We start from the raw sequence: 25800 nt of genomic DNA on the forward strand, positions 1-25800 counted from the left end.
CAGCACTTTTTTAAAACCGCCCGGGCCCTGTTGCTGCAGCAGGGTCAGACGGACAGGCAGAGGGTTGATGAGAGCAGTGCAGGCAAGCACGTGACCTGTCACAGCCTCTGACCCCGCGCAATTTATCCCCTGCAGCTGTCAGTGACAGGAGCAGCAGACTCTACAGCTTCACACCGCAGCGCCGCTCAGGAAGGTGAGTAGAGCTAGGTTTGGGGGGGGGGGGGGTATAATGGGGGTAATGATGATGAGGGGGAGGGGGGTGTAATGATGAGGAGGACGGGGGAGGGGGGTGTAATGATGATGATGATGAGGAGGAGGACGGGAGGGGGGGTGTGGACTTTCACTATACACAGTGCCTTCTTCTTACAAACTAGTGCACCATATCTCCAGATGTTGCTAAACTACAACTCCCAGCAAGCCCAGACAGCCAATGGCTGCTTTGGCATGCTGAAAGTTGTAGTTTTGCAATAGCTGAATGGCTGTCCGGGCATGCTGGAGGAACACTGGAGCAGTCGCCCATAGCAACCAATCAGATTCCAGCTTTCATTTGAAAAAAAAGGTCTTTGAAAAATGAAAGCTGAAATGTGATTGGTTGCTATGGGCAACTGCTCTATTGTTCCTCTGCACAAGGTTGGATAAATCTCCCTTATTATTTTTGCCATGAAAAAACAACAGGAATGGAGACAAGCATTGGTGTGATGTTATTTACATGGGACTGTATATTGGTGTAGGGGAGTGATGTTATTTACATGGGACTGTATTAGGGATGTAAGAAAAAATCGATTCTCGCGATAATCGCGATTTTTTCATTTGCCGATACAGAATCGATTCAAAATATTTTTGAATCGATTCTTTTAGGGATGTGGAATTTTTATCTGCGGACGCCCGGAACAGCATGTCCTGGGCATCAGGAGATAAAAGTTCCACATTTGTGGAGCCGGGCAGGCCGGATCTGACACGGCTATGGAGCGGGCTCCGACTCGTGCCCACTCCGTACTATGCGACCCCCGGCTGATTTCAGTAGTGATTGCATGCGGCAATCGCCGCGGCTGGCTATTAAAGGAGTATCCGGTGCGCACTTTTCTCATTTTATCCTATCCAGGCTGCAAAATAAAACGCACTTTATCTTACCTGCCAACGAGCCCCCGGAGCTCCGGTACAGGTGTTCGGTCCCCGGGCTGTATTCTTCTTACTTCCTGTTAGTCCGGCACGTCACTTGGAGCTTCAGCCTATCACCAGCCGCAGCGATGTCCCGCCTCTGCTGGTGATAGGCTGAAGCTCCGTGTGACGTGCCGGGCTAACAGGAAGTAAGAAGAATACAGCCCGGGGACCGAACACCTGTACCGGAGTGTACTGGAGCTCCGGGGGCTCGTTGGCAGGTAAGATAAAGTGCGTTTTATTTTATTTTGCAGCCCGGACGGGATAACATGAGAAAAGTGAGCACCGGAGTACTAGATCGCCGCTGTCAAAGCTGACAGCGGCGTCTATTGGGATCTATGAATGCTCCCAGGTGGGCGATATATCGGGATATATCGCGATGTATCGTCACCTAGACGGTATCGCGATATATCGGGATATATCGAATCGCCACACTGGTATCGCGATTCGAATCGAATCGCCAAATTCTTGGCGATTCACACCCCTTGACTGTATATTGGTGGTATCGAAGTGATGTCATTTACATGGGACTGTATATTGGTGGTATAGGAGTGATGTCATTTACATGGGACTGTATATTGTTGGTATAGGAGTGATGTCATTTACATGGGACTGTATATTGGTGTTATAGGAGTGATGTCATTTACATGGGACTGTATATTGGTGGTATAGGAGTGATGTCATTTACATGGGACTGTATATTGGTGGTATAGGAGTGATGTCATTTACATGGGACTGTATATTGTTGGTATAGGAGTGATGTCATTTACATGGGACTGTATATTGTTGGTATATGAGTGATGTCATTTACATGGGACTGTATATTGTTGGTATAGGAGTGATGTTATTTACATGGGACTGTATATTGGTGGTATAGGAGTGATGTCATTTACATGAAACTGTATATTGGTGGTATAGGAGTGATGTCATTTACATGGGACTGTATATTGATGGTATAGGAGTGATGTCATTTACATGGGACTGTATATTGGTGGTATAGGAGTGATGTCATTTACATGGGACTGTATATTGGTGGTATAGGAGTGATGTTATTTACATGGGACTGTATGGTGGTGATAGGGGAGGGATGTTATTTACATGGGACTGTATGTTGGTGGTAGAGGAGTGATGTTATTTACATGGGAAAGGACTTTGGGGTGTGGGGGGGGGAGTTCAGGGGAGCATGAAGAGGACTTACAAATCTAGGGGGAAAGAGGGTGGAACAAAGGAATCGGGAGGAAGATTTATATTATATTCAGTGTACAGCGTATAGCAGGGTTATATTTAGAGGCTACAGTGTGTGGTAGTATTTTACTCAGGTGGTAAAATGTGTACCTGTATTATATTCAGAGGGTACAGTGTGTGGCAATAATATATTTAGAGGGTGCAGTGTGTGGCAATAATATATTTAGAGGGTGCAGTGTGTGGCAGTATTATTTTTAGGGGGTACAGTGGTAAGTAGTGTTATATTCATGGGACACAGTGGTTGGCAGTATTATATTCAGGGGGTACAGTATTTGGCAGAAATCTAATGATTACTGTCTTCATACAGAGGATAAGGATCTGCTGACAAATTAAGGAACCAATGATGTCCGGGTGTCAGACTCTGCAGAGAAGATGTAGCTGGAAGAAGTCCTGACGTCTGGACCGGATGAGGAAGAAAAGGAAAGACGTCACTTAGGTCAGTGATATTGTGTGTTCTCCTGACTGTCCTATCAGAGTTGTAGTCAGTTGTATGTTCTGCAGTGATGATGGCTGTACTCCAATCTCTGGCTCTCCAGCTGTTGCAAAACTACAACTCCCATAAATCCTGAGGCTCTTCAGACACGATGGGAGTTGCAGCTTTCCAACATCTGGAGAGCCACTTGAACAAAGGGGATTGGTGGAGGTCCCATCAGTCGGACCCCCACCATAAAAATGGACTGCTTATTTTAAAATGCCCGGGCCTATTTTTGGTCCCAGTCCGTCCCTGTTTGTAAGCCACCTTTTTCTCCTGACTCTGTCCCATCTGTGCTGTAGTCACTGATATCTTTTTGCGGCTGAGGCCGAGTAAGGGGGTCATCAGGGATTAAGAAAGAAGGTCGTCGGGGGGGAGGGGGGTATGGGTAGGGGGGCCCAGGACAATTTTCGCATCGGGGCCCTGTGGTTTCTAGCTACTGATTAAGCCCCTGATTAAGTTATTATACTTACAACCGTCCACTAGAATCATATGGGGTAAATGTTTATCTAGAGGGCTTGTTCTAGGCAGAGGGACTCGTCAGGGGTGTCCTCTGTCTCCTCTCCTTTTCGCTTTGTATATAGAGCCTCTGGCAGGCCTGATTAGATCACTGTCTAAGGTAGAGGGATTTAGGTTATATGGTGAGGAACATAGACTCTCGTTATATGCTGATGATCTACTTCTCTTTATACAGGACCCGAGAGTGGCTCTCCCAGAAATTATAGCACTTTTTTCTAAGTTTGGGAAACATGCAGGTCTGGAGATAAATTGGTCGAAATCATATATTATGCCTATCGGGTTCATTTTGAGGGAGGGAGACGTACCCCTTAGTATAGTGAAGGAGGAACAGTGTTTGGAGTATTTGGGAGTCAAGATCACAGTCAACCCACAAAGATTTGTGGAAGTTAATCTGAACCCCCTAGTAAAGAAAATAGAGAAAAGGATGCAGATTTGGGGGAAATCTATGGCTGATAGAGTAGCCCTGATAAAAATGATAATTCTGCCCCAGCTTCTTTTTCTGTTAAATGCAACCCCAGTTTGGATCCCAGAATTTTGGTTCGATCAGTTACATAGGAAATTAAATCGCTTCATTTGGGGGAGGAAAAGGTCGAGATTGAAATATGAGGTTCTGTGCGCAAAGACAGGGGAGGGGGGCTGTGCGGCCCCGAATTTCAAACTGTACTATCTGGCACGTATAACTAAATTTATTTTGGATAAGGATAATAAATTGTGTTTGGAACACTATAGAATGATTAATCCATGGGGTGGTTTTGGAATATTAGAAAGTTTAGAGGCAAAACAAATAGACACCTCCTTTTCATATGGTAGGATGGTTTTGAAGGGTTGGCTCTTACTCAAAAAAGTTATAGGAATCAAGGGGTGCACAGAGTTTACACCTCTATGGTATAATCATAATGTGGCAGAATTCATGAAGATGGAAGATGCCAGATTTTGGATTAACCATGGAGTTAAATATGTATCACAAATAGTGGAAGGAGACAAGATGGTTACGTTTGACACGTTAGTAGATATATATGCACTAAACAGAAACCAATATTTTAGGTTTCTTCTATTGAAACATGCTTTTCGGAGCATAGAGCACAAGAATTTTTTGTTAATTCAGACTCACAGTGTGTTAGAGTTAATAAAGACAAGTATGCACGGTAAGAAAATAATGGTTATTTTATATGGGTTATTTTTGAAAGAAAATAGGAAGAAAATTTATTTGAAATATAGTGCAATATGGGAAAAATATTTGGGAGAAATCTCGGAAACTCAGTGGGGCAGTATTTTGAAGAATATCCCTAATACCTCTATTAATAATAATTTCTGTCTTACTCAATTACGGATTATTTATAACACATATGTTTCACCGAAGCAATTAGCCAAGATGCGGTCTAATGTAGGCTCAACATGTCCACGATGCGCGATGAGCGAAGTAGAATTTATACATGTAATATGGAACTCCCGAATAATAACCACATACTGGGAAGAGGTAGGACTTCAAATTAATAATAGATTGAGAAGTCAGATAGTTTTAACAGGTAGATTAGTAATTTTGGGAGAAGTGGAACAAGGGGTCTGGCATATGCTACTTGTTAATAAAGTTCTGTTCTGTGTGAAATGATTGATCCTGAGGGTATGGCTATCTGATCGGAAGTGTACAGGAATGGCTGAATCTGGTGGATAAAGTTAAAAGATATGAATACATTAAGGCTCAATCCTCAATTAAACAAATGAAGAGACATAATAAAATATGGGAGAAGTGGTAAAAGGCGGGATATAAAAAGAAGACTTATCGATATTTTTCCCTTCCTTCCATGATTCTTTTCCTCTTTTTGATTACATCCTTGGCATGCTGGGAGTTGTAGTGGTGAAACAGCTGGAGGCACCCTGTGTTGAAAACATTAAGTTAGGGACTACCCTGTTCCCTCCCCCCCCCCTGTTAAAAAACACCGAACCCCGTTGTCCCCCAACCCCCGTGTTAAAAACCCTGAACCCCGCTGTCCCCAACCCCCGTGTTAAAAACCCCGAACCCCGCTCTCCCCAAGACATACCCTAGAGTCCTGCAGAGTCCTGAGGCAGCAGAAGCGGCGAGTAAATGCCGGGAGGCGGGGCTGGCGTGTGAGGCCAGGGAGCCAATGCGCTCTCAGTGCTCGCTTCCGCTTGTCTGATTGACAGGCAGGGAGCGAGCGCAGGCTGAATGAATTCGGACCGATTGCCTGGCTGGCATCGGTCCGAATTCAGGCGTGACATCACGCCAGCCTGCAGCCGGCCACTAGGAGGGAGACCCCCTAGTGGCCGGTTTTCAAACGTAAATTACAACATATTAATAAAAAGAATGAAAATATATTAGAGATATGTTGTAGTACATATGTACTACAACATAAAAAAAAAAAAAAGTTGATGACAGTGCCCATTTAAGTTTATATGAGGTTCTGCAGCAGCTGTGTATGGGGAGATTCTAAAGCAGTTGAGGTGTGTATTATGGGGGAATTTATCAAATCTTACATGCTTGTCTTCTGGTATAAATAAAAAGCACATTTTGGTACAAGCCTCATTTTTCATACAAAAAAAAATAATGATGCAATCTTTTCTGTTTTTCTCCAAAATTTAGAACATTTGGGGAGATTTAGTAAAACCTGTGAAAAGGATTATGTGATTGTATATGTACATTCCTACGTAAACCTTCGGGGCCTTGTCAAAGGCTGTGTAGAGGAAGAGTGATGCTGTTGCCCATAGCAACCAATCAGATCGCTTCTTTCATTTTTCATCGGCCTCTTTAAAAATAAAAGAAGTGATCCGATTGGTTGCTATGGGCAACTGCACCACTCTTCCTCTACACAGCCTTTGACAAGACCCCGAAGGTTTACGTAGGAATGTACATATACAATCACATAGTTCAGGGAATATTTCTCTAAGGGTTAATAGTTCATGTCTAACTTTCTGTGAGTTTTATCTGATAGGGCCAGTATGTTGCTGGGCAGATTTGAAACCTTCACTGATTGGTGGTTACAGCTGAGGCGGGAAAATTCATTATTATAAAAGGGAGTACAGGGCAGCTAGGTGTACAGTCTGTGAAGAAGATCTGAAGAAGCAGCTGCTATGCAGAAGGTTACAGAAGTGTATGGACCTGCTGGTCCTTCGGTAAATGAGCTTTACCTTCGCTTCCTGCATAAAGCTTCTGGCCCCGGGGGAGAGGACTGGCTCCGCCGCTGCCTGAGTGAGGACACCGCTCTGGAGACCTCGGATGCCGTAGAACAGAGGGGCTCCACGTCTTCCATCCCCGCCGTGGTTCCAGCCCTGGCCAGTAATGATGATGTCATTGAGGAAGGGGCGGAGCTAGGCCCCGAAGATCCGTCGGAGTGTATGTCAGCAACGGCCCTCCTTGATGGGCAGCCCGTGGACCCTATCAGCGCGGGACCTGCTGAGCTTGCCGGAACTTCGTATCATTTGGTGCAAGTTGTTAGTAATTTTGGCTCAAATGTTGAAATCAGCTGTTCACAGCGCCTTTTACACAGAACTTACCGCCACAGAGGACGCGTATTTTACCCTGTAGAGCAGCCATTTCGGAGTCCCTCCTGCAGTATATCAGCAAGCGACATGAGTTATTTTCTTTTGTGGGGTTTATAGCCACCATGTGAAATGGATTTTATTTTCAACTTGGGTAGATTATTATTTTTTGGTTACTTAAAGGGGTACTCCGCCCCTAGACATCTTATCCCCTATCCAAAGGTTAGGGGATAAGATGTTAGATCACCGGGGTCCCGCTGCTGGGGACCCCGGGGATCGCTGCTGCAGCACCCCGCTGTCATTACTGCGCAGAGCGAGATCGCTCTGCACGTAATGACGGGCGATACAAGGGCCGGAGCATCGTTACGTCACGGCCCCGCCCCTCGTGATGTCACGGCCCGCCCCCGTCATTACAGTTCTATGGGAAGGGGGCGTGGTGGTCATCACGCCCCCTGCCATAGACTTGCATTAAGGGGATGGGCTGTGATGTCATGAGGGGCGGAGCCGTGACATAATGATGCTCCGGACCCTGTATCGCCCGTCATTACGCACAGAGCGAACTCGCTCTGTGCAGTAATGATGGCGGGGTGCCGCAGCGGCGATCCCCAGGGTCCCCAGCAGCGGGACCCCAGTGATCAAACATCTTATCCCCTATCCTTTGGATAGGGGATAAGATGCCAGGGGCGGAGTACCCTTTTAAGTGCAGTGGTCTTCAACCTGCGGACCACCAGATGTTGCAAAACTACAATTCCCAGCATGCCCGGACAGCCGTTGGCTGTCCGGGCATGCTGGGAGTTGTAGTTTTGCAACATCTGGAGGTCCGCAGGTTGGAGACCACTGCTTTAGTGCTTACCTTTCCTGAACCTGTGTGGCCATGTCGCAGGATAGTATTGTAGAAGCAGAGTGAGAATCGAAGATCCTCAGAAAAAACGTGGTGCTCCAAAAGCGCTCCTTTACAAGGTAATAATAACCATGGGTCTGGTGTTCGATAAAGTAATAAGTCCTTTATTCAGGCATAAGGATGCAGGGATAACGCGTTTCGAGGGGTGGAGAACCCCTCTTCGTCAGATCCAATAGGTATTGGATCTGACGAAGAGGGGGTCTCCACCCCTCAAAACGCGTTATCCCTGCATCCTTATGCCTGAATAAAAGACTTATTACTTTATCGAACACCAGACCCATGGTTATTATTACCTTGTAAAGGAGCGCTTTTGGAGCACCACGTTTTTTCTGAGGATCTTCGATTCTCACTCTCTGCTTCTACTGACCAGACGCCCAGGACCGGTTCCCGGGACGGTGAGGTGCCAGCAGCCCTTTCAAGATCACATGTCCCTAGAGACCTGGGACCAAAGCCGATTACGGTGTTGTGCCTCGGACACAACACGCTCAGGTGAGCGCAATACCATTCTTTTTCACCGTTTCACCACTGCTCAAGCAGAATCATGGCACATTAGTGCGCTTTTTGTCTGTTTCTTTTTCTTACATATTTGAGCAGGATAGTATTGAGCAGCCCTGGAGGCGTCGCTGCTTTCACAAAAAAATGTTTTTAAATGTATTTTGACGCCTTTACATTTTCTGACATTGGTAAGTGTGTTTTCCATGTGCAAAATTTCTTGGCGGGGATTTGCGCCAAAGTATTGCGCCAAAGTTACGTGAAAAAAACACATAAATCCTTTGATAAACACCCCCCATTGACTCCAGTGAGTCTATTAAACATGTTTCCATGGCTAAAAAAATTCCCAGATTATCAGAGAGCTCATTTATTAATAGAATGATTCTCTATTGGCTTCTTTGTCCCTGAATTCCTGGGCAAGGGTTGTTGCTGGGTTGAAAATTTGAAGTCTGTTGCTCAGCATATGAGTGTAGTTAGAAAGAAAATTGAGAAAGAAATAGTTGAAGGTAGAGTAGAGGGCCCATTTGATGCACCCCCATTAAAAAATTTCAGGTTATCACCGTTAGGCATTATTCCTAAAAAGGATCCAGGAACATACAGGTTGATGCATCACCTTTCTTACCCCTTAAAAGCTTCACTTAAAAAGGATGCAAAAGCTTCTAAGTAATAACAGGATAGAGTGAATTCCATTGGAAGGGCTTTATCAAAATAATAATTTCCCTCAAATTGAAATCCTAATGAGTTATAACCAGATTCTCTTACTGGCAAAAGCCTAAATGCGGATTTGATGTCCGCCTTGGCCAAGAGAGCACCGTTGCCTGTTTTACGTAGCTTGACCAAGGCAGAGTCAAATGATGTATACTCCACAGGGAAGTCATCAATGCAAATCTCGTCATTAAAAGGGGTATTCCAGGAAAAAACTTTTTTTATATATATCAACTGGCTCCAGAAAGTTAAACAGATTTGTAAATTACTTCTATTAAAAAATATTAATCCTTTCAGTACTTATGAGCTTCTGAAGTTAAGGTTGTTCTTTTCTGTCTAAGTGCTCTCTGATGACACGTGTCTCGGGAAACGCCCAGTTTAGAAGCAAATCCCCATAGCAAACCTCTTCTAAACTGGCCGGTTCCCGAGACAGGTGTCATCAGAAAGCACTTAGACAGAAAAGAACAATCTTAACTTCAGAAGCTCATAAGTACTGAAAGGATTAAGATTTTTTAATAGAAGTAATTTACAAATCTGTTTAACTTTCTGGAGCCAGTTGATATATATAAAAACTTTTTTCCTGGATAACCCCTTTAATGACGAGATTTGCATTGATGACTTCCCTGTGGAGTATACATCGATTGACTCTGCCTTGGTCAAGCTACATAAAACAGGCAACGGTGCTCTCTTGGCCAAGGCGGACATCAAATCCGCATTTAGGCTTTTGCCAGTAAGAGAATCTGGTTATAACTCATTAGATTTCAATTTGAGGGAAATTATTATTTTGATAAAGCCCTTCCAATGGAATTCACTCTATCCTGTTATTACTTAGAAGCTTTTGCATCCTTTTTAGAATGGTCAGTAAGACAAATTTGCCCAGTGGGGGAAATAGTGCACTACCTTGATGACTTTTTATTTATAGATGAGCACAACAATGAAGATATACATACACTATTCAACTCATTTATCACTATCTGTAGTAAGTTTGGGGTACCTCTAGCAGTGGAGAAGACAGTGTTACCATGTCAAGTTTTGACGTTTTTAGGGATAAAAATTGATACTACTATAATGTCGTTTTGTTTACCTAATGAAAAAGTAGTAACTATGTTACAGAGCATAAATGGCCACTGTCACCAACTTTATTTTTTGATATGTTGTAGTACTTATGTACTACAACATATCTCTAATATAATGTCATTATTTTTTGGGGGATTATCAGGGTGAAATTTATGTTTAAAAACCGGCCACTAGGGGTCACCCTCCTAGTGGCCGGCTGCAGCCTGGCGTGACGTCACGCCTGAAAAAGGACTGATTTTGGCCTGGCAATCAGTCCTTTTTCATTTAGGCTGCTCTCGCTCCCTGCCTGTCAATCAGACAGGCGGGAGCGAGCACATTGGCTCCACGGCCACTGGCTGGGAGGCCACTCCTCCTGCACATGTCATCGCCGCTGCTGTCCCTGCACGCCCGCTGCCGGACTCTGCAGGTATCAGAACGGAGGGAACGGGGTATGTGGGGCGGGGGGGTTTGTGATGGAGAGAACGGGATATGCAGCCGGGCGGGGGGTTTGTGATGAGGGAATGGGGTGATGGAGGGAACGGGGTATGGGGGTTTGACGGAGGGAACGGGCTAGCGCCGCATGGCACTAACTTATAGTTTATCTACACAGGGTGCCTCCAGCTGTTTCACTACTACAACTCCCAGCATGCCCTGACAGCCAATAGATGTCAGGGCAAGCTGGGAGTTGTAGTGGTGAAACAGCTGGAGGCACCCTGTGTAGATAAACTAAGGGTGGAAGTGTTGTCCCCAGCGGGCATCAGTGACTTGGTGCCTGCTGGCGAAGTCTGCCTGGTAGCGAGCACACTTCCAGGCAGACACAAAGTTATTTTTAATATAATAAAAAGAAAAATTAAAAGCAGGGAGGGGGTTAGGGATAGATTGGCAATAGGCAGGGACAGAAAAAAAAATAGGATGGTGGGAGCTACACTTTAAGTCAAAAGTTACCCTGAGAGAATTACAAAAAGTATTGGGTTTACAAGTGTTTGCTTCTAGGATTATTCCCATGGGTAGGGTATTCTCCAAAAGACTATATGCAGCTACTAAAGGAATCAAATCATCTAGATGTCACATTAAATTAGATGTGTAATTAGATAAATTAGTGCACTCAAGGAAGATTTATCTTTATGGGCGGAATTTTTGACCAACTTTAATGGAGCGTCAGTTTGGCAAGCAGAATTCACTTCATTAGCAGATACAGTGGTCCCTCAACATACAATGGTAATCTGTTCCAAATGGACCATCGTTTGTTGAAACCATCGCATGTTGAAGGATCTGTGCAATGTAAAGTATAGGACAGTGGTCTACAACCTGCGGACCTCCAGATGTTACAAAACTACAACACCCAGCATGCCCGGACAGCCGTTGGCTGTCCGGGCATGCTGGGTGTTGTAGTTTTGCAACATCTGGAGGTCCGCAGGTTGTAGACCACTGTTAGAGGAAGTTGTACTCACCTGTCCCTGCCGCTCCGGACCGTCACCGCTCGTCACCGCTGCCCGGGATGTCACCGTCCATCGCTGTCGCCGCGTCCCTGGGGTGTCCCCGACGCTCCAGCAAGGCCTCTGCTTCCCCGGCATCCGCGCTCTCCGTCGCCGCCATCACGTCGCTACGCACGCCGCTCCTATTGGATGACGGGACGGCGTGCGCAGTGACGTGATGACGACGATGGAGAGCGCCGACGATGCAGGGGATCCCGAAGAGGACGCGCCGGAGCCCCGAGGACAGGTAAGTGATCGTCAGCGGACCACACGGGGCACCGTAAATGTCTATCCGGTGGCAGCTGAAGCAGTCTGCGCTGCCGGATAGCCGTTTATGCGATGGCCCCGACATACAAAAGCATCGTATGTTGATGCTGCCTTCAACATGCGATGGCCTCTGAGAGGCCATCCCATGTTGAAATGATCGTATGTCGGGGCCATCGTTGGTCGAGGGGTCACTGTATAGGCATCTTTACAGATGCCTCTGGTGCTTTTGGATTTGGAGCATTTTGTGAAGGGCATTGGTCAGCTGAACCTTGGCCGGTAATATGGGTGGAAGCAAATCTGACCAAAAACATTGTACTTTTAGAATTATTTCCAGTAGTGGTAGCAATAGTAATCAGGTTCTAAGTTCAAAAATAGAAGGATCACGGTTAACCCTGATAACAAAGGCATTTGCCATCAACTGTTTATCCGCTAAATCGGATGCAGTTATTAAACTATTACGCCACCTAGTGTTACTTTGTTTAAAGCTAAATATATGGCTTAAAGCTTAATACACTAAAGGATCCATCAATTGCATAGCTGATTCTCTCTCACGGGGACAGTTCCACTGATTTCAGATGTGCCCGGAAGCAGACAGAGAGGGCTTACCTTGCCCACCCCACCTGTGGAACCTGGTGTGGGACTAATTCAGCACTTTGTCAGGAAATCAATCTCAGACAAAACTTACAGGGAATACTGTAAGTTTTGGTCAGAGTGGTGTCTATTTTGTTTAAGCAAAGGCTACCTTAATACGAACTGCAATATTACCTGTGCATTGCTATTCCTCTCTACTCTTCTTAAAATGCAATTATCACCCAGTTATGTAGCTAGCCACTTAGCCGGCATATCTTTTTATCAAAAATGGAAAGGGATAAGACCAATAAATTCATTTTATCAAATAAAACAAGCACTGAAGGGCTATCGCATGACATTAGCTCATAAGGATAGTAGACCCCCAATTGTCTTCTCTACCCTGAAACAATTGTGTAATACCTGCCCATCAGTCTGTTCCAATGCTTATGGGGAAATTTTGTTCCAAACCGCATTTGTTTTGGCATTTTTTGGTTAACTCAGAGTAGGTGAATTTGCTGCCACAAACAGAAATGCACCAGCTCCATTACTCAGAAAGGATATTGTAGTTTCCCCTTCAGGCCTAACAATTAATATCAAGAAATCAAAAACTGACGTTTTAGGTAAAGGTAGAAAAATTTAATTTTTTTAGGCTTTATGGTAACAAACTCTGCCCGGTTAACATGGTAGAGAACTATTTGGCTGTCCGGCCTGATGGTTTTCTTCCGCTTTTCATACGCAGAGACGGTTCGGTTCTTACTAATTTTCAATTTAGTTACATTCTAAAAAGTTGTACCAAGAAATTGGGTATAGATAACAAAGGGATCAAACCTCATTCCTTCAGAATCGGTGCAGCAACTGAAGCTTCAGCTGCTGGTCTAACACCGGAAGAGATCAAAAGAATAGTCGGACAGATATAAACTCTATATAAGACCTGAACTATTACTTGACTAATAATCTTTTTTTCCAGATGAATCCATAATTATTGTCTGGATTGTCGGACATTCTTTTATCCATTGGGCCAGGCAGCATGCAGCTATCAGACCATACGGTTTACACCTCAGCTTTCCTCCCTCTAAGGTCTGTGTCTTCTGGTGTGGGAAACGGGGGTTACGTATATCTGAATTGTTTGATTTGTGTTTATCCAAGGCATCTATATGGCCAAGTCCGGATATTCTAGTTTTGCTTATTGGGGGAAATGACTTAGGTAAATTGAATACAGCATGCTTATTCCAAAGTCTGAAACAAACTATTTTTGCTGTTCAGGATTTATTTCCAGCAGCGAAAATATGCTTCTCTGAGATTGTATCAAGACTCACATGGTCATTCAAGGAAAGTCGGTATTTGGACAGAATTCGGAAACGAATTAACAGAGGAATGGACAAATTTATGTGTAAAGTGGGTAATCATTCTTACAGACATGTTGGCTCTCATTTACTAACAGGATCCTGACACTTTTTGTCGGGTTTTGCGCCAGAATCTGGCACACAACCCGACAAAATCAAGATCACTCAGAGTGAAAAATAAAAACTGCAAAAGGGGCGTTTTTCCCGACAAAAGGGGCGTGTTCCCGACAAAAAGAGGAAAAACCCTCCGAGTGTGAAGAAAACTCACAGGAAAACCTGTGAGTTTTGCTTCACAGAAACTCGACAGCTCTGAGCTGTCAGGAAATTACTCAAAACGGAGTGAATCCTGCTACCCCCAGCATGGAACAGGGTCTGTTCCATGTTGGGGGTAGTAGTACAGGGGCTGAGGGATTGATCGCACCGGGTCTCACTTCTGAGACCCGATCCGATCAGATGTTATTAAGCAGGGGAGCGGGCGGCATGTTCCGATCCCATGCAATGTACTGTAAACTTTCATTTTAAATTCCCCACCAGAAGCCCTGAATGGCCGGGGCTGAGTAGTCAATCAGGGCTCCTGGCAGAGTTTTAATATAGAAGCGCTGTGGTGGGCAAAGAGGTATAGAATCGCTGGGGGGGGTATATATCTGGCCCCTCCAGCGTTTCTATATATCTTTCCCCCTGCTGCGCTATATCAAACTTAGTGCCTGCTGCGCTTGAATAAATGTACTGCCCCCCCCCCCAGCGCTATTATAAATCTATACTGACCCCCACTGCGCATATTTATATATATACTGCCTCCCCCAAGCTGCGCATATTAATCTTCATCTTCTCCCTCCCCTGGCTGCCAATGAATGAAAACTCTATTAGCGGGGGAGAGGAGGGCTGCTGCCCGCTCTCGCTGCTAAGAGTTTGTCATTCATAGCGGGCAGCAGCTGCATATCATGCTGTGGGGGTCAGACATATGGATCTATGTCTGACCCTCGCAGCATACATATACAAATGCTGGCTCACCGCTATGAATGACAAGTAAGCTATTGGCGGCAGCAGCACGAGCCTCCGCTTTTCTTGTAATTCATAGTGGTGAGCCGGCACCTGTATATATAGATGCGCGGTAGGGGTCAGACATATGGATATTTGTCTGACCCTCACAGCATCTATATATACAGGTGCCAGCTCACTGCTATGAATGACAAGTAAAACAGTGGGTCTCCAAAATGTAATAGAAAAGGCCACGGTGATGGGTTAGCATGACTGTAAGCAGTCATGCGGTTGGGAGGTCACCCAGATTTTTCTGAGGGGACAGTTTCGGTTTTGGTATACACTTAGTGGTATTTATATATATTTATTATGGTTTCGAGTTATATATTTATAAAAAACGTTATTTATTGATTGAGTTATTATCATATTTATTAAATAAATATTCCCTCAATAAACATCCGTGGCCTTTTACCAAACACTTGAGTATTGGCTCTTATTTAAGGGTGGTTGGTTTGGCGGGGGATGGAGTATGAGGGGTCCTCATCCCATGATAAATCTCCCCCACTGCACATAAAATGGTGACTTTTCAATTCCTATTAGATTTTGCAGCACTTGGGTGTGTTTAATGATGTTCTACAGCCACTGAGACATTTCGTGGGAGATTCTCTGTAGTAGGTGAAGTGTGTGGTATGATGTTCTGCAGCAATTAAAATGGTTTATGATGTTTTGCAGAATCTCAGGTGTGTATAGTGAGGTTCTGAAGCAGCTGAGATGCATATTATGATGTTTTGCAGCAGCTCAGGTGTGTTTTGTGAGGTTCTGCAGAAGCTCAGGTGTGTATTGTGCGGTTGTGCAGCAGCTCAGGCAATGCCTAAAGGGTTAATAAACTTATTTAATGTCATTCTGACTACTTTAAAGGGATATTCCGCTGCTAAGCGTTTGGAACAAACTGTTCCGAACGCTGGAGCCGGCGCCGGGAGCTTGTGATGCCATAGCCACGCCCCTCATAGCCCCGCCCCCTCACTATTTATCATACGAGCAGAAAATGTAAAGCCTAGAAAAATGCAAATTTTTATTTTTTTTAACAGAGTTTTGGATTTTTTTTTTACAAAAACACTAAACACTAAATATATCAAATATATCAATCAAAATTTACCACTAATGTAAAGTAAAATATGTCATAAAAAAACTAACTCAGAATCGCTTTCATGTCAGATTTTCAAAATTAGCTTTGGTCATTATGGTCAAAACAGGCTATTGAGTAAAGGGGTTAATAACAATATGGTGGTATTATTTAATCATTAGGCTGTGGTTATATATGGTCAGGATGTGACAGTATTATTTTTCCCTTGTATGGTGTTGTTATTGGGAGTATTGAATTTGGTATACTAGGTTTTATTCCAGAACAGTATGGATATAATATTTAGGTGGTAATATATGGCCTTGATGTTTCAGAATTATTTGGCCTTTACATGATGTTGGTTTGTTGGTTTTACGATAGCAGATTTTGTTAAAGCATACCTGTCAAATCACAGAAAAAAAACAATGCTTATATATGAATGTATTATGTAGACAGTTTATAACAGTATTCCTTGGGCTCTATATACACTAATCAGCTACAACATTAAAGGGGTTGTCCAGTCCCACAAAATCTTTAGCTAATGACTCAAGATGGCATAAAAATAGGTTGTACTTACCAGCACTGAAAACTCACTAGCAGCTAGCCTCTAGTCCCGGCTAAGCATTGTTTCCTGCTTTTGTTTCGTCACGGAGATGTTCACTGGCCGATTCAGGCAGGGACAGTTTTAGATTAAGTGCGGCCCTGGTCAAAATTAAAAATGGGGTCCACAGGTCACATGACCAATGCAACCCCATTCACTTGCATTAGAGAGATTTAGCAAGATTCAGGGAGCACAACATGATCTTTGACAGTGCCATGCCACCTTTTGTTCATACAGTAATAGAGCCCACAGACTAACAGGGATCTTCATCTAACCTGCTGCAGAACCTCACAATACACACCTGAGCTGCTGCAGAAGCTCACAATTAACACCAGAGCTGCTGCAGAACCTCACAATACACACCAGAGTTGCTTCAGAATCTCACAATACACACCGGAGAAAAACCTCATGATACACACCTGAGCTGCTGGCGAACCTCTACACATCTAAGCTGCTGCAGCCTTTTCAGAGATATTTATTGTTACGCCGAGCGCTCCGGGTCCCCGCTCCTCCCCGGAGCGCTCGCTTCTCTCTCGCTACCGCAGCGCTCCGGGCAGCTCCACTGACCCGGTGCGCTGCGATACCGTCTCCAGCCGGGATGCGATTCGCGATGCGGGTAGCGCCCGCTCGCGATGCGCACCCCGGCTCCCGTACCTGACTCGCTCTCCGTCTGTCCTGTCCCGGCGCGCGCGCGCCGGGTCTCTGCGATTTAAAGGGCCACTGCGCCGCTGATTGGCGCAGTGGTTCCAATTAGTATGTTCACCTGTGCACTCCCTATTTATACTTCACTTCCCCTTCACTCCCTCGCCGGATCTTGTTGCCATTGTGCCAGTGAAAGCGTTTCCTTGTGTGTTCCTAGCCTGTGTTCCAGACCTCCTGCCGTTGCCCCCGACTACGATCCTTGCTGCCTGCCCCGACCTTCTGCTACGTCCGACCTTGCTTCTGTCTACTCCCTTGTACCGCGCCTATCTTCAGCAGTCAGAGAGGTTGAGCCGTTGCTAGTGGATACGACCTGGTCACTACCGCCGCAGCAAGACCATCCCGCTTTGCGGCGGGCTCTGGTGAAAACCAGTAGTGACTTAGAACCGATCCACTAGCACGGTCCACGCCAATCCCTCTCTGGCACAGAGGATCCACTACCTGCCAGCCGGCATCGTGACAGTAGATCCGGCCATGGATCCCGCTGAAGTTCCTCTGCCAGTTGTCGCCGACCTCACCACGGTGGTCGCCCAGCAGTCACAACAGATAGCGCAACAAGGCCAACAGCTGTCTCAACTGACCGTGATGCTACAGCAGCTACTACCACAGCTTCAGCAATCATCTCCTCCGCCAGCTCCTGCACCTCCTCCGCAGCGAGTGGCCGCTTCTGGTCTACGACTATCCTTGCCGGATAAATTTGATGGGGACTCTAAATTCTGCCGTGGCTTTCTTTCCCAATGTTCCCTGCACTTGGAGATGATGTCGGACCAGTTTCCTACTGAAAGGTCTAAGGTGGCTTTCGTAGTCAGCCTTCTGTCTGGAAAAGCTCTGTCATGGGCCACACCGCTCTGGGACCGCAATGACCCCGTCACTGCCTCTATACACTCCTTCTTCTCGGAAATTCGAAGTGTCTTTGAGGAACCTGCCCGAGCCTCTTCTGCTGAGACTGCCCTGTTGAACCTGGTCCAGGGTAATTCTTCCGTTGGCGAGTACGCCGTACAATTCCGTACTCTTGCTTCAGAATTATCCTGGAATAATGAGGCCCTCTGCGCGACCTTTAAAAAAGGCCTATCCAGCAACATTAAAGATGTTCTGGCCGCACGAGAAATCCCTGCTAACCTACATGAACTCATCCATCTTGCCACTCGCATTGACATGCGTTTTTCCGAAAGGCGTCAGGAGCTCCGCCAGGATATGGACTTTGTTCGCACAAGGCGTTTTTTCTCCCCGGCTCCTCTCTCCTCTGGTCCTCTGCAATCCGTTCCTGTGCCTCCCGCCGTGGAGGCTATGCAGGTCGACCGGTCTCGCCTGACACCTCAAGAGAGGACACAACGCCGCATGGAGAATCTCTGTCTGTACTGTGCCAGTACCGAACACTTCCTGAAGGATTGTCCTATCCGTCCTCCCCGCCTGGAAAGACGTACGCTGACTCCGCACAAAGGTGAGACAGTCCTTGATGTCTACTCTGCTTCTCCACGTCTTACTGTGCCTGTGCGGATATCTGCCTCTGCCTTATCCTTCTCTACTATGGCCTTCTTGGATTCCGGATCTGCAGGAAATTTTATTTTGGCCTCTCTCGTCAACAGGTTCAACATCCCAGTGACCAGTCTCGCCAGACCCCTCTACATCAATTGTGTAAACAATGAAAGATTGGACTGTACCATACGTTTCCGCACGGAGCCCCTTCTAATGTGCATCGGACCTCATCACGAGAAGATTGAATTTTTGGTCCTCCCCAATTGCACTTCCGAAATCCTTCTTGGACTACCTTGGCTTCAACTCCATTCCCCAACCCTGGATTGGTCCACTGGGGAGATCAAGAGTTGGGGGCCCTCTTGTTTCAAGGACTGCCTAAAGCCGGTTCCCAGTACCCCTTGCCGTGACTCTGTGGTTCCCCCTGTAACCGGTCTCCCTAAGGCCTATATGGACTTTGCGGATGTTTTTTGCAAAAAACAAGCTGAGACTCTACCTCCTCACAGGCCTTATGATTGTCCTATTGACCTCCTCCCGGGCACTACTCCACCTCGGGGCAGAATCTATCCTCTGTCCGCCCCAGAGACTCTTGCTATGTCGGAGTACATCCAGGAAAATTTAAAAAAAGGCTTTATCCGTAAATCCTCCTCTCCTGCCGGAGCCGGATTTTTCTTTGTGTCCAAAAAAGATGGCTCTCTACGTCCTTGCATTGACTACCGCGGTCTTAATAAAATCACGGTAAAGAACCGCTACCCCCTACCCCTCATCTCTGAACTCTTTGATCGCCTCCAAGGTGCCCACATCTTTACTAAACTGGACTTAAGAGGTGCTTATAATCTCATCCGCATCAGAGAGGGGGATGAATGGAAAACGGCATTTAACACTAGAGATGGACACTTTGAGTATCTGGTCATGCCCTTTGGCCTGTGCAACGCCCCTGCCGTCTTCCAAGACTTTGTTAATGAAATTTTTCGTGATCTCTTATACTCCTGTGTTGTTGTATATCTGGACGATATCCTGATTTTTTCTGCCAATCTAGAAGAACACCGCCAGCATGTCCGTATGGTTCTTCAGAGACTTCGTGACAATCAACTTTATGCCAAGATAGAGAAATGTCTGTTTGAATGCCAATCTCTTCCTTTCCTAGGATACTTGGTCTCTGGCCAGGGACTACAAATGGATCCAGACAAACTCTCTGCCGTCTTAGAATGGCCACGCCCCTCCGGACTCCGTGCTATCCAACGTTTTTTGGGGTTCGCCAATTATTACAGGCAATTTATTCCACATTTTTCTACCGTTGTGGCCCCTATCGTGGCTTTAACCAAAAAAAATGCCAATCCCAAGTCTTGGCCTCCTCAAGCGGAAGACGCCTTTAAACGGCTCAAGTCTGCCTTTTCTTCGGCTCCCGTGCTCTCCAGACCTGACCTTTCTAAACCCTTCCTATTGGAGGTTGATGCCTCCTCTGTAGGAGCTGGAGCGGTCCTTCTACAAAAAAATTCTTCCGGGCATGCTGTTACTTGTGGTTTTTTTTCTAGGACCTTCTCTCCGGCGGAGAGAAACTACTCCATCGGGGATCGAGAGCTTCTAGCCATTAAATTAGCACTTGAGGAATGGAGGCATCTGCTGGAGGGATCAAGATTTCCAGTTATTATTTACACCGATCACAAGAACCTCTCCTATCTCCAGTCTGCCCAACGGCTGAATCCTCGCCAGGCCAGGTGGTCTCTGTTCTTTGCCCGATTTAATTTTCAAATTCACTTTCGGCCTGCCGATAAGAACATTAGGGCCGATGCTCTCTCTCGTTCCTCGGATGCCTCGGAGGTTGAACTCTCTCCGCAACACATCATTCCTCCTGACTGCCTGATTTCCACTTCTCCAGCCTCCATCAGGCAAACTCCTCCAGGAAAGACCTTCGTCTCTCCACGCCAACGCCTCGGAATCCTCAAATGGGGTCACTCCTCCCATCTCGCAGGTCATGTAGGCATCAAGAAATCTGTGCAGCTCATCTCTCGCTTCTATTGGTGGCCGACCCTGGAGACGGATGTCGTGGACTTTGTGCGAGCCTGCACTGTCTGTGCCCGGGATAAGACTCCTCGCCAGAAGCCCGCTGGTTTTCTTCATCCTCTGCCTGTCCCCGAACAGCCTTGGTCTCTGATTGGTATGGATTTTATTACAGACCTACCCCCATCCCGTGGCAACACTGTTGTTTGGGTGGTCGTTGATCGATTCTCCAAGATGGCACATTTCATCCCTCTTCCTGGTCTTCCTTCAGCGCCTCAGTTGGCTAAACAATTTTTTGTACACATTTTTTGTCTTCACGGGTTGCCCACACAGATAGTCTCGGCTAGAGGCGTCCAATTCGTGTCAAAATTCTGGAGGGCTCTCTGTAAACAACTCAAGATTAAATTAAACTTTTCTTCTGCATATCATCCTCAATCCAATGGACAAGTGGAAAGAATTAACCAGGTCTTGGGTGATTATTTACGACATTTTGTTTCCTCCCGCCAGGATGATTGGGCAGATCTTCTACCATGGGCCGAATTCTCGTATAACTTTAGAGTCTCTGAATCTTCCTCCAAATCCCCATTTTTCGTGGTGTACGGCCGTCACCCTCTTCCCCCCCTCCCTACTCCCTTGCCCTCTGGTTTGCCCGCTGTAGATGAAGTGACTCGTGATCTTTCCATCATATGGAAAGAGACCCAAGATTCTCTTTTACAGGCTTCATCTCGCATGAAAAAGTTTGCCGATAAGAAAAGAAGAGCTCCCCCCATTTTTGCTCCCGGAGACAAGGTATGGCTCTCCGCTAAATATGTCCGCTTTCGTGTCCCCAGTTACAAACTGGGTCCACGCTATCTTGGTCCTTTCAAAGTCTTGTGCCAAATTAATCCTGTCTCTTACAAACTTCTTCTTCCTCCTTCTCTCCGTATTCCTAATGCCTTTCATGTCTCTCTTCTTAAACCACTCATCATCAACCGTTTCTCTCCCAAGTTAGTTTCTCCCACTCCTGTCTCCGGTTCTTCTGACGTCTTCTCGGTGAAAGAGATACTGGCCTCCAAGACGATCAGAGGAAAAAAGTTCTTTTTGGTGGATTGGGAGGGCTGTGGACCTGAAGAGAGATCCTGGGAACCTGAGGACAACATCCTAGACAAAAGTCTGCTCCTCAGGTTCTCAGGCTCTAAGAAGAAGGGGAGACCCAAGGGGGGGGGTACTGTTACGCCGAGCGCTCCGGGTCCCCGCTCCTCCCCGGAGCGCTCGCTTCTCTCTCGCTACCGCAGCGCTCCGGGCAGCTCCACTGACCCGGTGCGCTGCGATACCGTCTCCAGCCGGGATGCGATTCGCGATGCGGGTAGCGCCCGCTCGCGATGCGCACCCCGGCTCCCGTACCTGACTCGCTCTCCGTCTGTCCTGTCCCGGCGCGCGCGGCCCCGCTCCCTAGGGCGTGCGCGCGCCGGGTCTCTGCGATTTAAAGGGCCACTGCGCCGCTGATTGGCGCAGTGGTTCCAATTAGTGTGTTCACCTGTGCACTCCCTATTTATACTTCACTTCCCCTTCACTCCCTCGCCGGATCTTGTTGCCATTGTGCCAGTGAAAGCGTTTCCTTGTGTGTTCCTAGCCTGTGTTCCAGACCTCCTGCCGTTGCCCCCGACTACGATCCTTGCTGCCTGCCCCGACCTTCTGCTACGTCCGACCTTGCTTCTGTCTACTCCCTTGTACCGCGCCTATCTTCAGCAGTCAGAGAGGTTGAGCCGTTGCTAGTGGATACGACCTGGTCACTACCGCCGCAGCAAGACCATCCCGCTTTGCGGCGGGCTCTGGTGAAAACCAGTAGTGACTTAGAACCGATCCACTAGCACGGTCCACGCCAATCCCTCTCTGGCACAGAGGATCCACTACCTGCCAGCCGGCATCGTGACATTTATCTGTTTGCTAATATGGTCATTTCTTCTTATCTGCATTGTGGCGGATGCTGCAATGCTTTCTACTGTCTGCTCTGGCAATAATTGGCCGAACAAGGCGGGGTTAGCGCCTGGACGGGAGAAAGCTTCGCACATACAGCAGCAGCCGCCTTCAATGCAGTTAAAAGGAAAAAAAAAACATTTGAGCGCCAGGATGAATATCTCCTTGTTACGCCGAGCGCTCCGGGTCCCCGCTCCTCCCCGGAGCGCTCGCTTCTCTCTCGCTACCGCAGCGCTCCGGGCAGCTCCACTGACCCGGTGCGCTGCGATACCGTCTCCAGCTGGGATGCGATTCGCGATGCGGGTAGCGCCCGCTCGCGATGCGCATCCAGGCTCCCGTACCTGACTCGCTCTCCGTCTGTCCTGTCCCGGCGCGCGCGGCCCCGCTCCCTAGGGCGCGCGCGCGCCGGGTCTCTGCGATTTAAAGGGCCACTGCGCCGCTGATTGGCGCAGTGGTTCCAATTAGTGTGTTCACCTGTGCACTCCCTATTTATACCTCACTTCCCCTTCACTCCCTCGCCGGATCTTGTTGCCATTGTGCCAGTGAAAGCGTTTCCTTGTGTGTTCCTAGCCTGTGTTCCAGACCTCCTGCCGTTGCCCCTGACTACGATTCTTGCTGCCTGCCCCGACCTTCTGCTACGTCCGACCTTGCTTCTGTCTACTCCCTTGTACCGCGCCTATCTTCAGCAGTCAGAGAGGTTGAGCCGTTGCTAGTGGATACGACCTGGTCACTACCGCCGCAGCAAGACCATCCCGCTTTGCGGCGGGCTCTGGTGAAAACCAGTAGTGACTTAGAACCGATCAACTAGCACGGTCCACGCCAATCCCTCTCTGGCACAGAGGATCCACTACCTGCCAGCCGGCATCGTGACAGTAGATCCGGCCATGGATCCCGCTGAAGTTCCTCTGCCAGTTGTCGCCGACCTCACCACGGTGGTCGCCCAGCAGTCACAACAGATAGCGCAACAAGGCCAACAGCTGTCTCAACTGACCGTGATGCTACAGCAGCTACTACCACAGCTTCAGCAATCATCTCCTCCGCCAGCTCCTGCACCTCCTCCGCAGCGAGTGGCCGCTTCTGGTCTACGACTATCCTTGCCGGATAAATTTGATGGGGACTCTAAATTCTGCCGTGGCTTTCTTTCCCAATGTTCCCTGCACTTGGAGATGATGTCGGACCAGTTCCCTACTGAAAGGTCTAAGGTGGCTTTCGTAGTCAGCCTTCTGTCTGGAAAAGCTCTGTCATGGGCCACACCGCTCTGGGACCGCAATGACCCCGTCACTGCCTCTATACACTCCTTCATCTCAGAAATTCGAATTGTCTTTGAGGAACCTGCCCGAGCCTCTTCTGCTGAGACTGCCCTGTTGAACCTGGTCCAGGGTAATTCTTCCGTTGGTGAGTACGCCGTACAATTCCGTACTCTTGCTTCAGAATTATCCTGGAATAATGAGGCCCTCTGCGCGACCTTTAAAAAAGGCCTATCCAGCAACATTAAAGATGTTCTGGCCGCACGAGAAATCCCTGCTAACCTACATGAACTCATCCATCTTGCCACTCGCATTGACATGCGTTTTTCCGAAAGGCGTCAGGAGCTCCGCCAGGATATGGACTTTGTTCGCACAAGACGTTTTTTCTCCCCGGCTCCTCTCTCCTCTGGTCCCCTGCAATCCGTTTCTGTGCCTCCCGCCGTGGAGGCTATGCAGGTCGACCGGTCTCGCCTGACACCTCAAGAGAGGACACGACGCCGCATGGAGAATCTCTGTCTGTACTGTGCCAGTACCGAACACTTCCTGAAGGATTGTCCTATCCGTCCTCCCCGCCTGGAAAGACGTACGCTGACTCCGCACAAAGGTGAGACAGTCCTTGATGTCTACTCTGCTTCTCCACGTCTTACTGTGCCTGTGCGGATATCTGCCTCTGCCTTCTCCTTCTCTACTATGGCCTTCTTGGATTCCGGATCTGCAGGAAATTTTATTTTGGCCTCTCTCGTCAACAGGTTCAACATCCCAGTGACCAGTCTCGCCAGACCCCTCTACATCAATTGTGTAAACAATGAAAGATTGGATTGTACCATACGTTTCCGCACGGAGCCCCTTCTAATGTGCATCGGACCTCATCACGAGAAGATTGAATTTTTGGTCCTCCCCAATTGCACTTCCGAAATCCTCCTTGGACTACCCTGGCTTCAACTCCATTCCCCAACCCTGGATTGGTCCACTGGGGAGATCAAGAGTTGGGGGCCCTCTTGTTTCAAGGACTGCCTAAAACCGGTTCCCAGTACCCCTTGCCGTGACTCTGTGGTTCCCCCTGTAACCGGTCTCCCTAAGGCCTATATGGACTTTGCGGATGTTTTTTGCAAAAAACAAGCTGAGACTCTACCTCCTCACAGGCCTTATGATTGTCCTATTGACCTCCTCCCGGGCACTACTCCACCCCGGGGCAGAATCTATCCTCTGTCCGCCCCAGAGACTCTTGCTATGTCGGAGTACATCCAGGAAAATTTAAAAAAAGGCTTTATCCGTAAATCCTCCTCTCCTGCCGGAGCCGGATTTTTCTTTGTGTCCAAAAAAGATGGCTCTCTACGCCCTTGCATTGACTACCGCGGTCTTAATAAAATCACGATAAAGAACCGCTACCCTCTACCCCTCATCTCTGAACTCTTTGATCGCCTCCAAGGTGCCCACATCTTTACCAAACTGGACTTAAGAGGTGCTTATAATCTCATCCGCATCAGAGAGGGGGATGAATGGAAAACGGCATTTAACACTAGAGATGGACACTTTGAGTATCTGGTCATGCCCTTTGGCCTGTGCAACGCCCCTGCCGTCTTCCAAGACTTTGTTAATGAAATTTTGCGTGATCTCTTATACTCCTGTGTTGTTGTATATCTGGACGATATCCTGATTTTTTTCTGCCAATCTAGAAGAACACCGCCAGCATGTCCGTATGGTTCTTCAGAGACTTCGTGACAATCAACTTTATGCCAAGATAGAGAAATGTCTGTTTGAATGCCAATCTCTTCCTTTCCTAGGATACTTGGTCTCTGGCCAGGGACTACAAATGGATCCAGACAAACTCTCTGCCGTCTTAGATTGGCCACGCCCCTCCGGACTCCGTGCTATCCAACGTTTTTTGGGGTTCGCCAATTATTACAGGCAATTTATTCCACATTTTTCTACCGTTGTGGCCCCTATCGTGGCTTTAACCAAAAAAAATGCCAATCCCAAGTCTTGGCCTCCTCAAGCGGAAGACGCCTTTAAACGGCTCAAGTCTG

At 47.3% G+C, this 25800-nt stretch overlaps 2 protein-coding genes across 2 annotated transcripts in view; one reads left to right on the plus strand and one right to left on the minus strand.

Moving 5' to 3' along the window:
• Nucleotides 1-7038, minus strand: part of LOC130273236 (cryptochrome DASH) — a 79015-nt gene extending 71977 nt beyond the window's left edge. The window contains exon 1 of the mRNA XM_056519678.1: nucleotides 6539-7038. Coding sequence (XP_056375653.1) covers nucleotides 6539-6553 — 15 coding nt within the window. The 5' untranslated portion in view covers nucleotides 6554-7038. The remainder of the gene's footprint in view (nucleotides 1-6538) is intronic.
• The window catches only part of LOC130273234 (mitogen-activated protein kinase kinase kinase 3-like), a 209900-nt gene continuing 186825 nt past the window's right edge, over nucleotides 2726-25800 (plus strand). Inside the window, exon 1 of the mRNA XM_056519672.1 lies at nucleotides 2726-2839. The gene's annotated coding sequence lies outside the window, so the exon portion shown is untranslated. The remainder of the gene's footprint in view (nucleotides 2840-25800) is intronic.

The sequence above is a fragment of the Hyla sarda genome, chromosome 5 (assembly GCF_029499605.1).
Source record: "Hyla sarda isolate aHylSar1 chromosome 5, aHylSar1.hap1, whole genome shotgun sequence".
Classification (NCBI taxonomy): Eukaryota; Metazoa; Chordata; class Amphibia; order Anura; family Hylidae; genus Hyla; species Hyla sarda.